Raw genomic sequence first — 12,028 nt, 5'->3', positions numbered from 1 at the left:
CAAAGCATATCCAAAACTCAAGTGGGCCACACCACAGGAAAGAGTGAGGATAATGCTGTCCACCATTGGAACCTTCCCACGGTCCACATTGATGTCGATTTTACATCCAACCAGTTCATGGTGTCACACAATCTTAGATGAAGCGAAAACACAAATATCAGCTTCATCCAAAACTTCCAGCGGCACTTACGAAAATTTCAACGGTAAGCGTTCAATTCCCATTGTTTCCTGTGGTGTGGTACACATGAGTTTTGGATATGCTTCGAGTTTTGGATTATTCCATGAAATGAGCAGGAAAAATAGATGGACGGCTTCGATAAGAGACATACATAAAGGTGGGTCCCACGTAGTTTACCACAGCGTACTGAGTACGTAATCTGCGTCCCATATGGGTATTTAGCAGTTATCTTGATTCTTTAAATGGTGTAAAGCTACCACAGTATCCTACTCCTCCCGCCTCACAAAAAAGTAGCTCCGAACCCTCTCTCCAAACACTCTCCAAACCCTCTCTTTTCTCTAACTCAGGCGATTGAAGAGAGAGAAGGAAAAGGTTAGTTCGGTTTTGATTTTTGATTTTTGATTTTTTTTTTTCATCTGATTGTTTGTTGGGAAAAGCGCTGAATTAATGTGAACCACAACGATCTGGACCTTTCCCTTACTGGGCCACTGATAGAGAGGGTTGATTCGAAGGGGCGGAAGGGGGTTTTGGGGATTGCCCTAAAAAGTCATGAGATATGAACTTCCGTTTCAAAATTGTATTTATATATCTGGAGCTTTTGTTTAGGCATCCTTCATGCATGGCGGGATCCATAAGATAAGTACGATTGTTACCCGTGTCGGGGCAAATGATCCAGACCGTTAATCGAATGGGGCACACCATGGCTAGGGATTCCCCCAAATGGATTTGATTTTTAAGGGTTTTTTTAAAAATCAATCTGATGGTCGATTTTTGGGCAACCATCATCCTCAGTGGGACCCCTACCTAAGCTAGCTATCCAGAAAAAATGGACGCAGATTGCCTGCGACACCCTGTTGCAGGAAGTTCCTGCACTCAGAAGCTACGTGGGGCCCACTGTGATGCTTGTGAGAAATCCACCCGGTCCATCCGTTTTGCCAGATCCTGTTTGGACATGAGCCCAAAAATCAGGCAGATCCAATACTCAAGTGGGCCACATGACAGGAAAAAGTGGGTAGGAAAAATGCCTGCCGGTGAAACCTCCCTGGGTCCACCATGATGTTTCTATGCCCTCCAAACTGTTTGTAAGGTCATTCCTACTGGGGTTAACTGAAAACACAAAAATATTACCTTGATCCAAAACTTTTAGGGCCTATGAATGTTTCAGTGGTGGATGTTCAATCCTCACTGTTTCCTGTTGTGTGGCCCACTTGAGTTTTGGATCTGCTCATTTTTGGGATCATGTCCTAACATGATATGGCAAAATGGATGGGCTGGGTGGATTTCTCACAAACGTCATGGTGGGCCCCACCTAGCTTCTGAGTGCAGGAACTTCCTGCAACAGGGTGTCGCAGGCAATCCGCGGTCCATTAGTTCTTTTTCAACACATACGTCGATCCCACTGTGTGCAAAAGCTGGCATCTGCCGGCCGGCAATCCTGATTGTTGATCTATGGGTCCCACTGCATGCTTAAAGCTTGCACCTGCTGGCAGGCAATTCTAATTGTTGGTCTGATGTGCCACACATGCGTTGGGCACTTTTTGGAGCATGCAAATGCTTGCACCTGCTGCCAGCAATCTTGATTGTTGATCTGATGGGCAGACTGTTTTGGGCAATTTTTGGAGCAATCCCTCATGCACTCTGTGACCCATCAAATAAGGACACTTGCTTTTGCTGCACCATCAATCAAGGCCGTCGATTTATTGGGCAGATTGTGGATGTGGATTGCCAAAGGAAAGTGATGAATCGGATTGTATCCTGGATGCGGATTAGGTACTACCACTACTAGCATTGACCTCCTCTTGACATGACGTAGCAGAATTTGATTGGTTGGCAGGCCATTGCCACAGATGGGGCTATACAAATTATGTTTGAAAGTTGTTTGGTTGAGTACATAATCGACTGGGCTCATCTCTGCTAGAAGCCTGTTGCTCAATCAAATCTCATCGCGTCATTTCAGGAGGGAGGTCAGTGCTGGCAGGAGTAGTTTCTACTCTGCGTCTTTGTATCATCTCCATTTGCTCTCACATTTTATGTTACCACATATGGAGAGGTTTAGAAATCCTACAAACGAGAGGAGCCATAGCAGGGCTCTTATAAAGTTTAAACAAAAAACTCAACCCACAATTTAGCTCTTCCAAACACTGATAGGGGTCGTTTGGATGCCTATAAGTTCTACTTATAGGTAAGTCACTTGTAGGTGGTGTTTAGGGGAGGAAATTCACCTATAAGTCACTCACAACCTGCAAGTCACTTACAAGCAAAACTGCTAGGAAACTTCATGAGGCTGGGGTGAAAAGTCACTTCCTTGTAAGTAATTACGGCTGAAAGTCACTTGCAACCACTGTTTTAAATATCGGCCGATATATCCCACGATATATCTTGTATCCCATCAATGCGATACGAAACGCACAAGTAGGGCGATATATCCCACATGTTTGATCTAGTGAGCATTTTCGAATTTTGATGCTCTTATTTTTTGTAAATTGTGTTAAATTAGTGTCAGATTGTTACAAATTCATGATTTTTCATGTTTTGCATGAAAAATCATGGATTGGGAGTTTCAATTTCGAGATTTGGAGGAGATGGGCTGAGTTGTGAAAAATTGAAAAAAAAATTAAAATTTCTCAATTTCTAGCAAATCGTTCGCAATCTTTGTGTTCAAACATCACATCAAACATGTCTTTAACCTAGTGATTTTTCTTTTGCTTTTGAATGTATTGCTTGTGTTTCCACTCGTCTTCTTGCATTTATAAATTATATGAATAGACATTGAATATACTTGCATCAATTAAGTTAGGCAACGCATAAATTAGGATCCCATACAAAGAAAACCTATTATGTGTACTTGTTTTTTGTAATGTTTTGATTTATAAGTGTGTATTGATGTCTTTTTTAATAATCACCGAAGTTACATTGAAAAATTCAACCAATTTCTCAATGTTTCCTCATGTTTCCAACAATAGTGATACATTGCATGATACAACTGATATATGCGATAACCGATATGTATCCGCATCCCAAGAATGCGATACGTAACGCGATACCGATATTTCTAACACTTCTTGCAACTAAAAAACTTGCAGGCATTCAAATGACCCGTTAAATTCTCATTAAATCACCCACCCAATTGTCTCCTGTCTTCTTAAAGTCTCAAAGCTCCTTTTCCATTTTAAAGTCTCCTATTTTCAATCAATCTCTGTCCAAATCTATTTTGATTTCCATCTCGTAACATCCACTCCACAATCAACATCTCTCAAAAATCTGTCATGAAGGTTGTGGTTAAGGTTTCAAAACCAAAATCTTAACATCCGTCAATCCTTCCCTTTCAAAAATTTCACATCCTTCTCATGAAGATTATGGTTACGGTTTGTTAAAATCCATCCAAAGATAGCTGAATTGAGCTAGAAGCACTACACACTCATACAAGCTTTGATGTCCAGCTGTGCACTGCATGGACAGGAGTTTCATTTGATCTTTGTCTGCATCATCAGAAAAAATCTAGGTTTTTTATTAGATTTTTCATATTTTCATTTCAATTTTCAAGCAACTATTTCTTATCCAACCTTTCAATTCTTCCAGAGCTTTATTATTGGTGCTGTTGTTCTTGTTTCCTTCATATCCTGAAGCACTGTTATATACAGATGGGGCCACCATTATATACAAATGGGCTCATGCTTTGGTCCACTATTATGTACAGATGGGCCCACCATTACAAATGGGGCCCGTGCTTCAATCATCTGGACTGTTGATCTTATGGTCCACATTGTGGATGTGAATTCCTCAAAAATCTCATTTATTAGAGGTTCTGAACCATTAGGCCAGTAACCTAAAAATAAATGGTTAAGAAGAAGATTATAAATGTCCAGAAAAAGGCCAACAAATTGATGGGTAAGATTTCCAGTCCAGAAGATTTTTGGGTTGTTCCCCATATGCAGTGAATCTCATAAGATCAATATTCTGCATCAATGAACTTGGACACCACTTGCACAAAATGCATCACGATCTGATGCATTGGGACTTTATTACTATTGTTATTCTCTAATTTGCATCTTCTAGAGCAGATTAATATAGACAGGAGTTCTCCTTCTTCTCCTTCTTCTATTTTCTTTCTTCTTCCTCTTTTGTTTTATCTTAACTTCACATAAGAAATGCTACAATGATGCATGCTTTGTTGATCTAGATTTTTTATTTGGGGGAAGATTGCGGAACAGTCACAGTGATCAAAGGATACCAACCATGCAACCATTGTGGATTTTTCCAGCTGAGTGTTGACTTTTGCTCGACTTGTTTAATTGTTTATTTGCAGGTCACTGATTGTATGGATACCATTGTTCAATCACCTTGACTTAAAATCCACCCAAAGATGGCGGAATTGAGCTGGAAACACCACACGCTCATACAAGCTTTGATGTCTAGTGGTCCATTGAAGGAATCGGAGTTGCTTTCTATCTTCGGCTGCATCACTGGAAAAAATCCAGGTTTTATTTTTAGTCGATTATTTATATATTTATTTCAGGCTGTGAATTTCTTCAAATCAATCCTTTCTCCTTCTTTTCTTCTTGGACACTTGCATGAAATTGGCACACAAGGATACTACTGCTGCGCTTCAGGACACTTACTGTTCTGATGGATCAAGCATCAGCAGTCTATTATTGTTGTTATTACTACTATTATTATATATTACTTTCATTATTGGATTCTAATTGCATATTCTAGAGCAAGATTCCTTTTTTTTTTCTTTCTTTCTTTTTCTCTTGTTGTTTGTTTTATTTTAGTTTCACCTAAGAGATCTTACATTTATGCGTTGGTGATCTGGACTGTTGATCTGGTTGGCTATAGCCAAATCATCATGGTGATGAAACGATCCCAACTGAGCAGTTGTGGTTTTTGGTTTCCTGTCGATTATTGACTGCTGCCGAGTTTGTGTTAACCACCCATTTGTAGCCACTGATTGAATGGATATCATTGTCCATTGTCCGAGTGGAGGTTAACCGTCCATTAGCAGGTCATTGATTGTATCGGTAACATTACCCAGAAAATCAACAGTCATTATAACAATACATGCACAATGGAGATGTTTTGGATGGCACTACAGGAAGTACCCTAAGTGTGTGCACAGTCATTGTAGCAGGCATTCCTTTCTCAATTTCATTCAACTTCAGATTGCTTTTTCTTATTTTACTGTTTCAAATTTGCTTGGTTGGTTAACTCACTCTATTTCAGTAGCTGACTTATAGAACCTTCTCATATATTGGATATTAGATTTTGTATGTCATGATATTTACTTAACTTTAGATAAGACTATTAAATATCTTTTGTAATGTTCTCGCTATTTTGGGGAGATGATCTAGTGTGACACAAGTCAACTTTAGTAAAAATTTGCTGTTAGTGAGTCTTATAACCATCCGACAAATACTTGATGTTGATGGAACCTGCTTTCCTCAAAATTTTCGAATGAAACTAGATCAAGTAGAAGCAGTTCTCAGTTCCATCTACATGGTCATAAGGTTCACTCCCGGCAAACATGGCTAAAAAGTTATTCACAGAAAGTGATCCCTAGTATATCGGATTTTTTATCCAATGGGATAAAGCAGGGACACTTTCGTCTCTATTTGTTCTTGATTCCATAGTGATAGGGTTTGCTCATAGTGAAATTTAGCTATGGGTGTTTCCCACTGGATCATTTCACTTCTCCCCTCTGCTTGGGGTCTTATTTGAGAAAGTATGCATTATTATTATTATTTTCAGGTAGCCATCAACAACTATTCAACGAATATCTTCGCAAGATTAATAAGGAGTTGGCCTATGTGCAATTTGAGTTGCGGGGGTGCAGAAACCAATATGATGGCTCGGTTTATTATGGTGTGGTCAATAATGTAGCCGATGAACAATCCAAACTAGGAACGAAGTATTCGGTTCCTCAAATTGCATTCTATAAGGCTGTTGTAAGTCTTGTCACACATGGATTGCTGAATTATTGCAATTATTTCAATGTTAAATACTGGTTGTTGATGTTTTGTGTCTTATTATTTCACATGACTCTTGATGGAGGAGAAGAAGAAACTGCAATGCTTGCCCGAATTACTGTTGGGCAAGCATTCTTTACAAGTGCGGCCTACCTTCACTGATCAAGATCATTCATTTGGTGGTTCCATTGTGAATGGGTTATGCTCGAAAAATTTCCTGTGACGAACAGCCTAGCAATTCAGTTCTTGCCTTTGCATGAAAAGAACATGTAAAATGATCCATATGAAATGGGAAAAAAGTTTCAACAATCTGATGGCTGGATTTTTTGACAAGGAGATTCTTGGTCCATTGCCCATCCACTGTGGGTGCACCATGTCAACTGTTTGGATCACTGAAAATTGAGCCCCACCTGTACGGAATGTTTGGCTCAAATGAAAAGTCTTATTGCAGGCCAAGCATTCTATAATGGCTTCCAGTGAAAAGGAATCCAAAACTAGCTGTTTGTGGTTGACTATGATGATTGTAAGTAAGTCTCATTGGGGTCCAGAGCAAGTTCCATATGGTCACTTGTTGTAACATGAGATTTGTCACTTGTGAGAAAATGATCTTGCCAAATTCAATTGGGGTTGTTTCAGTTGACTTTGCATACTGCCATTACCGTCACGTATACTCATACAGGCTCCAATGGAGTTGTGGACTCCCTCATATGGAGGGGTTGCATCATGACCTCATGATGCCTTCAATTACCCAGATTGTGCTTCAGCTTCTTTACTTAGAAAATCAGAAAGTAATTTTTGATAATGCCTATGACATGTGCCCAGCGAACTCACTAGTAAGATAAGAACGGGCACTGCCTGTTCTTGTTTCTGTATTGATTTGGGACAGAAAAAGAGGAAATGGGATCCTGCTTATTGTGGTCTCTGGTTTCCTCTCTATCCCAAATGTAATGCAGGCTAAAGGTGCCAAACAAATAAGGATGATGGTATGTCCAACTGGCCCAAATGAATAAGCACCATACGATCTTAACTTCTATGTTTTTCAGCTTTATTTGTAATCTGGGGGCCATTTGTTTAATTGGATGACAATTACTTTTATATTGGGCTTGTGATGATCTTCACAATAGGTTGGAGACAAGAAGTTGAGAAAGATGCCTTCAAAGTTGCCAAATGAATGAGAGAGAGAGAGAGAGAGAGAGAGAGAGGACCTAGGTTATGTTAGATGTATGAAGAGTGATGACCCGAGGGTACTAGTCAAGGACAATGAGATCAATGAAAGGTGTCCAGACTGCCACTCTTGTTGTTGTTAATTAAAGCTCCTTAATTACACCATAAATGAGAAGCTACCTGTGCAACGTTGAGTGTTAGTTGGGTAAAAGTAGTTAGTTCACCAATTCCATGCAATAGCAGTATAACAATAACAGGCAGCTGAACTCGAGCAAGGATGCATATACATAATTGAAATGAAGATGCTTGTATAATTGTATTCTACTTTTTGAAACTAAGATGCTAGCATTCCATTATCACGTGTACGCAAAAGCAGACTGTGTAATGTACTAATGTTCTAATATGTACACGCAAACATACACGCATACTTATATATACTCATGTATGCCCATTTGTCGCAGATAGAGGCAATTGTGCAAGATGCAACAGCTCAGGGTTGCATATCCAATATCGAAGCTCTTAACGTCAGTTTGGATAATCAGGTCTGTTTGCATGTAGGTTACATGCTCTATGCACTTTTTGTCAAGGAAACATTTTATTTCTCATTGTGATGTAGTTTGTCTGGACAATCAGAATTCTGTAGCATGTTTTAGCCTTGCCGGCAATGATGTTTACTTTTCTAGCTCAGTGCAGTTCTTCAAGGAAACTATGAGAAATTGGATGTCCTTTATAGCACTGTTCTAAAACTTGCTAACTCAACTCAAATTTTGTGCAATTCAACTTGAATCGGCAAGATTTCGAGCCGAGTCTCTTGGAAACTTGGTTCTGGGTCTGACTCGATCCCCACTCAGGAAGACTTATCTAGTCAACTTGATCACTCGGTTGACTCAATGCAACTTGTAGTGACTTACTGTGTTGCTGCATTATTGTTATTAGAAGTACTTGAGGAGGGTGGGAATTGAGCTCGCAGCCTCTCCCACACAAAGAGGCGGTCTTAACCAGAGCAGCAACTAACAATTTCATGACAATGTTTCTGTTTTAAATTACTAATGCATAATTTTAACTATTTTCGACGTCCTTTTGTAAACCTAGTCTTTTTAATTGTAATTATTAAGTATCGAGTTGAGTTGGGTTGAGTCTTTGGCTTGACCTGACCTGTCTGAACATCATATCAAGTTGTGTTTTTGGGTTTTCAAACTATGCTTTATAGAAAGGTGATAAATAAATAAAACGTAGAGACTCCCACTTACATTGGTAAATTTCATTTTTGCTAAATGGAGGAGGTTCTTTGTTTGGTATTATAGACTTTACATTCTTTCCTGACAAGAGATCTTCATCCTAGCTCCCTCCCTATTCCAGTAATAATCCATAAAAGAGATTATAGCTCTGCTTTTCTGAGGTTGTATAATGAAATGCAGTTTTGGAGTTTGGTTAAAGACGGTTCTTTATTTGGTGAGTTCGACAATAGCTGTTTCGTTAACAAAACTCCTTGTGCATTTATCTTATATCATCAATGTTGTCGTTGACTCATTGTCATCATCCAACCCTTATCCCAACTAATTAGGGATCAGCTACATGAATCTTGTTCCGTCATTCCACTCTATAGGGGGATTTATCTGATATGATGATATGACTATTAGCGTGTGCAGATATATGGCCGTGGCTATTTAGTTACTGTTGCTCATTCTGTTGGTTTGGTTTTGTATACAGACAGTGCAGGAATCGCAGGGAGGTCAATCTCACATTCCTTCCGCCCTCAAGAATTTCTCAATATATCAGAAGGAAAAAACTCTCAAGGATCTGGTGCAGGATCGATGGTTGAGCGCTCCCACCAATGGTAATATTGGTCTTGGTGTGAGATCTTTTCTTGATCTACGAAGTTGGTTTCGGAACAATGATGTTCCTTCATGCAATATCTGCAACGAAGCTGGAGTGAAGGTCATACTGCTAATCCTAAAATTTGTCATGATGTAACCAATGCTTTCCTTCACTGAACATTTCCAATGCTGCTGCTGCTCAGATTGACTGCAGCTCATGAAGTTCAGGTAGCATTAGGATGGGCTGCAGGTCATGGTTGATGCAGCTTTACAAGAGTACCTTAGGTGCTTAGCGTTTGGGGCAGTATGTGATATGGGGAATCCACTGAGCAGGACTTGCATTTTCCCTGTCTGTTACGGCACTGATCGTATTGAGATAATGGTGCTGCTCGAGTAGGTTCCAGCCCAATCGGAGAGCAATAAGACAGGATTTGGAGAGTTTGGCAACCACAAATCTCATCAGACACCACAAACCACAAAAACCATAGTTCAAAAACTTGAAAACTCAACTTGACTTGATGTTCAGCCAGGATGGGTTGAATTGAAGACTTTGACGAGTCTTTGACTCGATTCTACATGTAGTAACTAATTCAATAATTTTTATAAATATTTTATGTAGTAATATGAGAATTAAAGTAGGAAAAGTTGAAGAAGACAAAAACCTGACAAGCAGTGTTTGACTTGCTGGTTAAGAGGGATCAGTACCCCTTGGAGAGGTCTCCTAAAAAAAAAAAGCTTTTCAACTAGGTGACTCCATTTGAGTCATGCGAATAGCGTTAAGCCAACCAAGTCATCGAGTTGGCTCGACAAGTCATGCTGAGTCGAGACTAAATCACTTGCACGGTTGAGTTTCATTGTGGCCGCTCAGCTTGAAATATTGGCAAGTCAACAAGTTGTTTGTCAAAAAGCTAGAGGAGAAAGTTAGACTTAGAGAGGAATAATCACGAACACACAAACCTTCCCAGCCTCACGGATTCATGCCAAGTCAAAAAAAGCATATGCACATTTCCCAACCAGTGTTCTCATGGCACTGCTCATGATTGTGATAGGAGTGATTGGACTGTTGGGTGTTGTTTTCTTAACGGTCCATTTTGTATTTTTTTCTTGCTATTTTGTTACTATGATTAATTACAGCCAGAATGGTCTGGGTTTCATAGGTAATTCATGGGATACTTAGGATCAACTGATTGGGGAGATTTTTTTTTATATAATTATTTCGGGGGCATCTCCATCCACAATGTGGCCCACCATATGTATGATTTGGATCAACAGGAGTTGCTTGATTAAACATTGCATGTTTTCTCCTATTGATGTTGGAGAAATGCTAAATTTCATGGGCAGCTGATCACCAACCCCTGGCAATAAATCATGAGAACGTGCTTTGAAATCTTGTGGTTGGTAAAACAGGACTCTTTAAGACCAACCCAGATAGCCGGGACAATGCTATGGTGATGACAAACACAGTGATGATTGGACGATTTGTATCTTTTAGGAGTTAGAGAATGCTGAGTTGCCATGCTTTCTCCTGCTTTCCTTGTTCTTAGCGTATTTAAGATCTGATTGTGCCCTTTGAACTGTTTAATGGCAGGCTGATCTGTGTCGCAACGAAGGCTGCACTGTAAGAATGCACAGCTACTGTCTAAAGAAGAAATTTTCTCAGAGAAAGGTCGGTGTCCTCTCCCCCTCCACCATTTAAACAGGGAAGCACTGAGGTCTTGAGTTCTTCCAAGTGGGTCCTTATTTGGTTATTTGAACCATTGATCTGATGGCCCCCAGGTTCTTGCACGAAAATCTTCCAGATCAGCCTATTTGCCGTCTCTCTCTCTCTCTCTCTCAATAGTTAATCTGGGCTCGAACCTGAGTCCTCAATGTTGCATTGAACTTTGAACATAAACTTTTTCTTCCTTTTCACTTGGGGCCTGTTTGGACGCGACTTCCACAAACAGAGTTTCCAACAAACCACGGTTGACTTCTTTGTCCACTTGCTGAAAACGAATCCAATTAGTTTTCGGCAAGTGGGCTTTTTAACACTGATTTCGAGTGGGGCATCAGATGGGGTTTGTAAAAGTGCATCCAAACATGAAATCCCGAACTGGGTGTTTCTGCATCAAAAGTCCCCCTTTTGAGGGTGCACTGGGTGTTTCTGCATCAAAAGTCCCCCTTTTGAGGGTGCATCCAAAAGGAGCCCTTAAACACTACCATCGAACCACCCTTTCGAGGTATGGATTATGTCATGAGGCAGATGAATGGGGCATGATCCATCTGTAGCAGCAACCATTAGATCAACAGCCTCAAAATGCTTAACCACAGGCCCACCTGCACACGAACTCAAGGCCAGTAGTAAAATTCCTCCAATAACAGAATGCTTGCTTGCTCACACTTCAAGGTTTACTCATGAGACGCAGGTTGATAGAGCTTGTCCGGGCTGTGGCACCGAATGGCAGTGTCCAGAGGCGAATGCAGCAGAGGCAGCAGCCACGGAAGAAGCAGGCTGTGGCACTGAATGGCAGTGTCCAGAAGAGAATGCAGCAGAGGCAGCCGATGGATCCACTCAAAACCAAGTGCCATCCGCCAGCTACCCCAAGAAAAGGAGGCTCAGAAGCTTCAAAGTTGAAGAGGATGTCTCTCAAACCTCCGAACCAGTACCGGATGCAGGAAAGAGAGTACGAAGATCAGACCGTCTACGGTAAATCCGGTCATTGGCATGCTTTTGATAGAGATTTCTTTCCATTTAGACCGGCATCTAGATCTTGGATCAGTGATCGACATATGTAAATGAACAGTAGCTCCTTTCTGTATTTTTGGACAAAAGCAGAGCTGTCTTGAATCAGCTGATCAATGGATGGAAATGAACTGCGAAATTTCAGTTGCTGTTGTTACAGAAGCTTGTTGCAGTAGAGATG

General features: G+C 40.4%; 1 protein-coding gene across 1 annotated transcript; it reads left to right on the top strand.

The window, feature by feature from the left end:
* The first annotated feature begins 424 nt into the window (after window positions 1-424).
* On the top strand, window positions 425-12,000 carry LOC131251088 (uncharacterized). The gene is made up of 7 exons (XM_058251595.1): window positions 425-550; window positions 4,485-4,656; window positions 5,927-6,123; window positions 7,770-7,850; window positions 9,019-9,246; window positions 10,714-10,791; window positions 11,531-12,000. The coding sequence occupies exons 2-7, from the start codon at window positions 4,542-4,544 to the stop codon at window positions 11,813-11,815; spliced, it is 984 nt and encodes a 327-aa protein (XP_058107578.1). The 5' UTR covers window positions 425-550; window positions 4,485-4,541; the 3' UTR covers window positions 11,816-12,000.
* Window positions 12,001-12,028: the final 28 nt, after the last annotated feature.

This window comes from Magnolia sinica, chromosome 7 (assembly GCF_029962835.1).
Source record: "Magnolia sinica isolate HGM2019 chromosome 7, MsV1, whole genome shotgun sequence".
Taxonomy (NCBI): domain Eukaryota; kingdom Viridiplantae; phylum Streptophyta; class Magnoliopsida; order Magnoliales; family Magnoliaceae; genus Magnolia; species Magnolia sinica.
The sequence above is the reverse complement of the archived record's forward strand: the minus strand, read 5'-3'. Positions and strand labels throughout refer to the sequence as shown.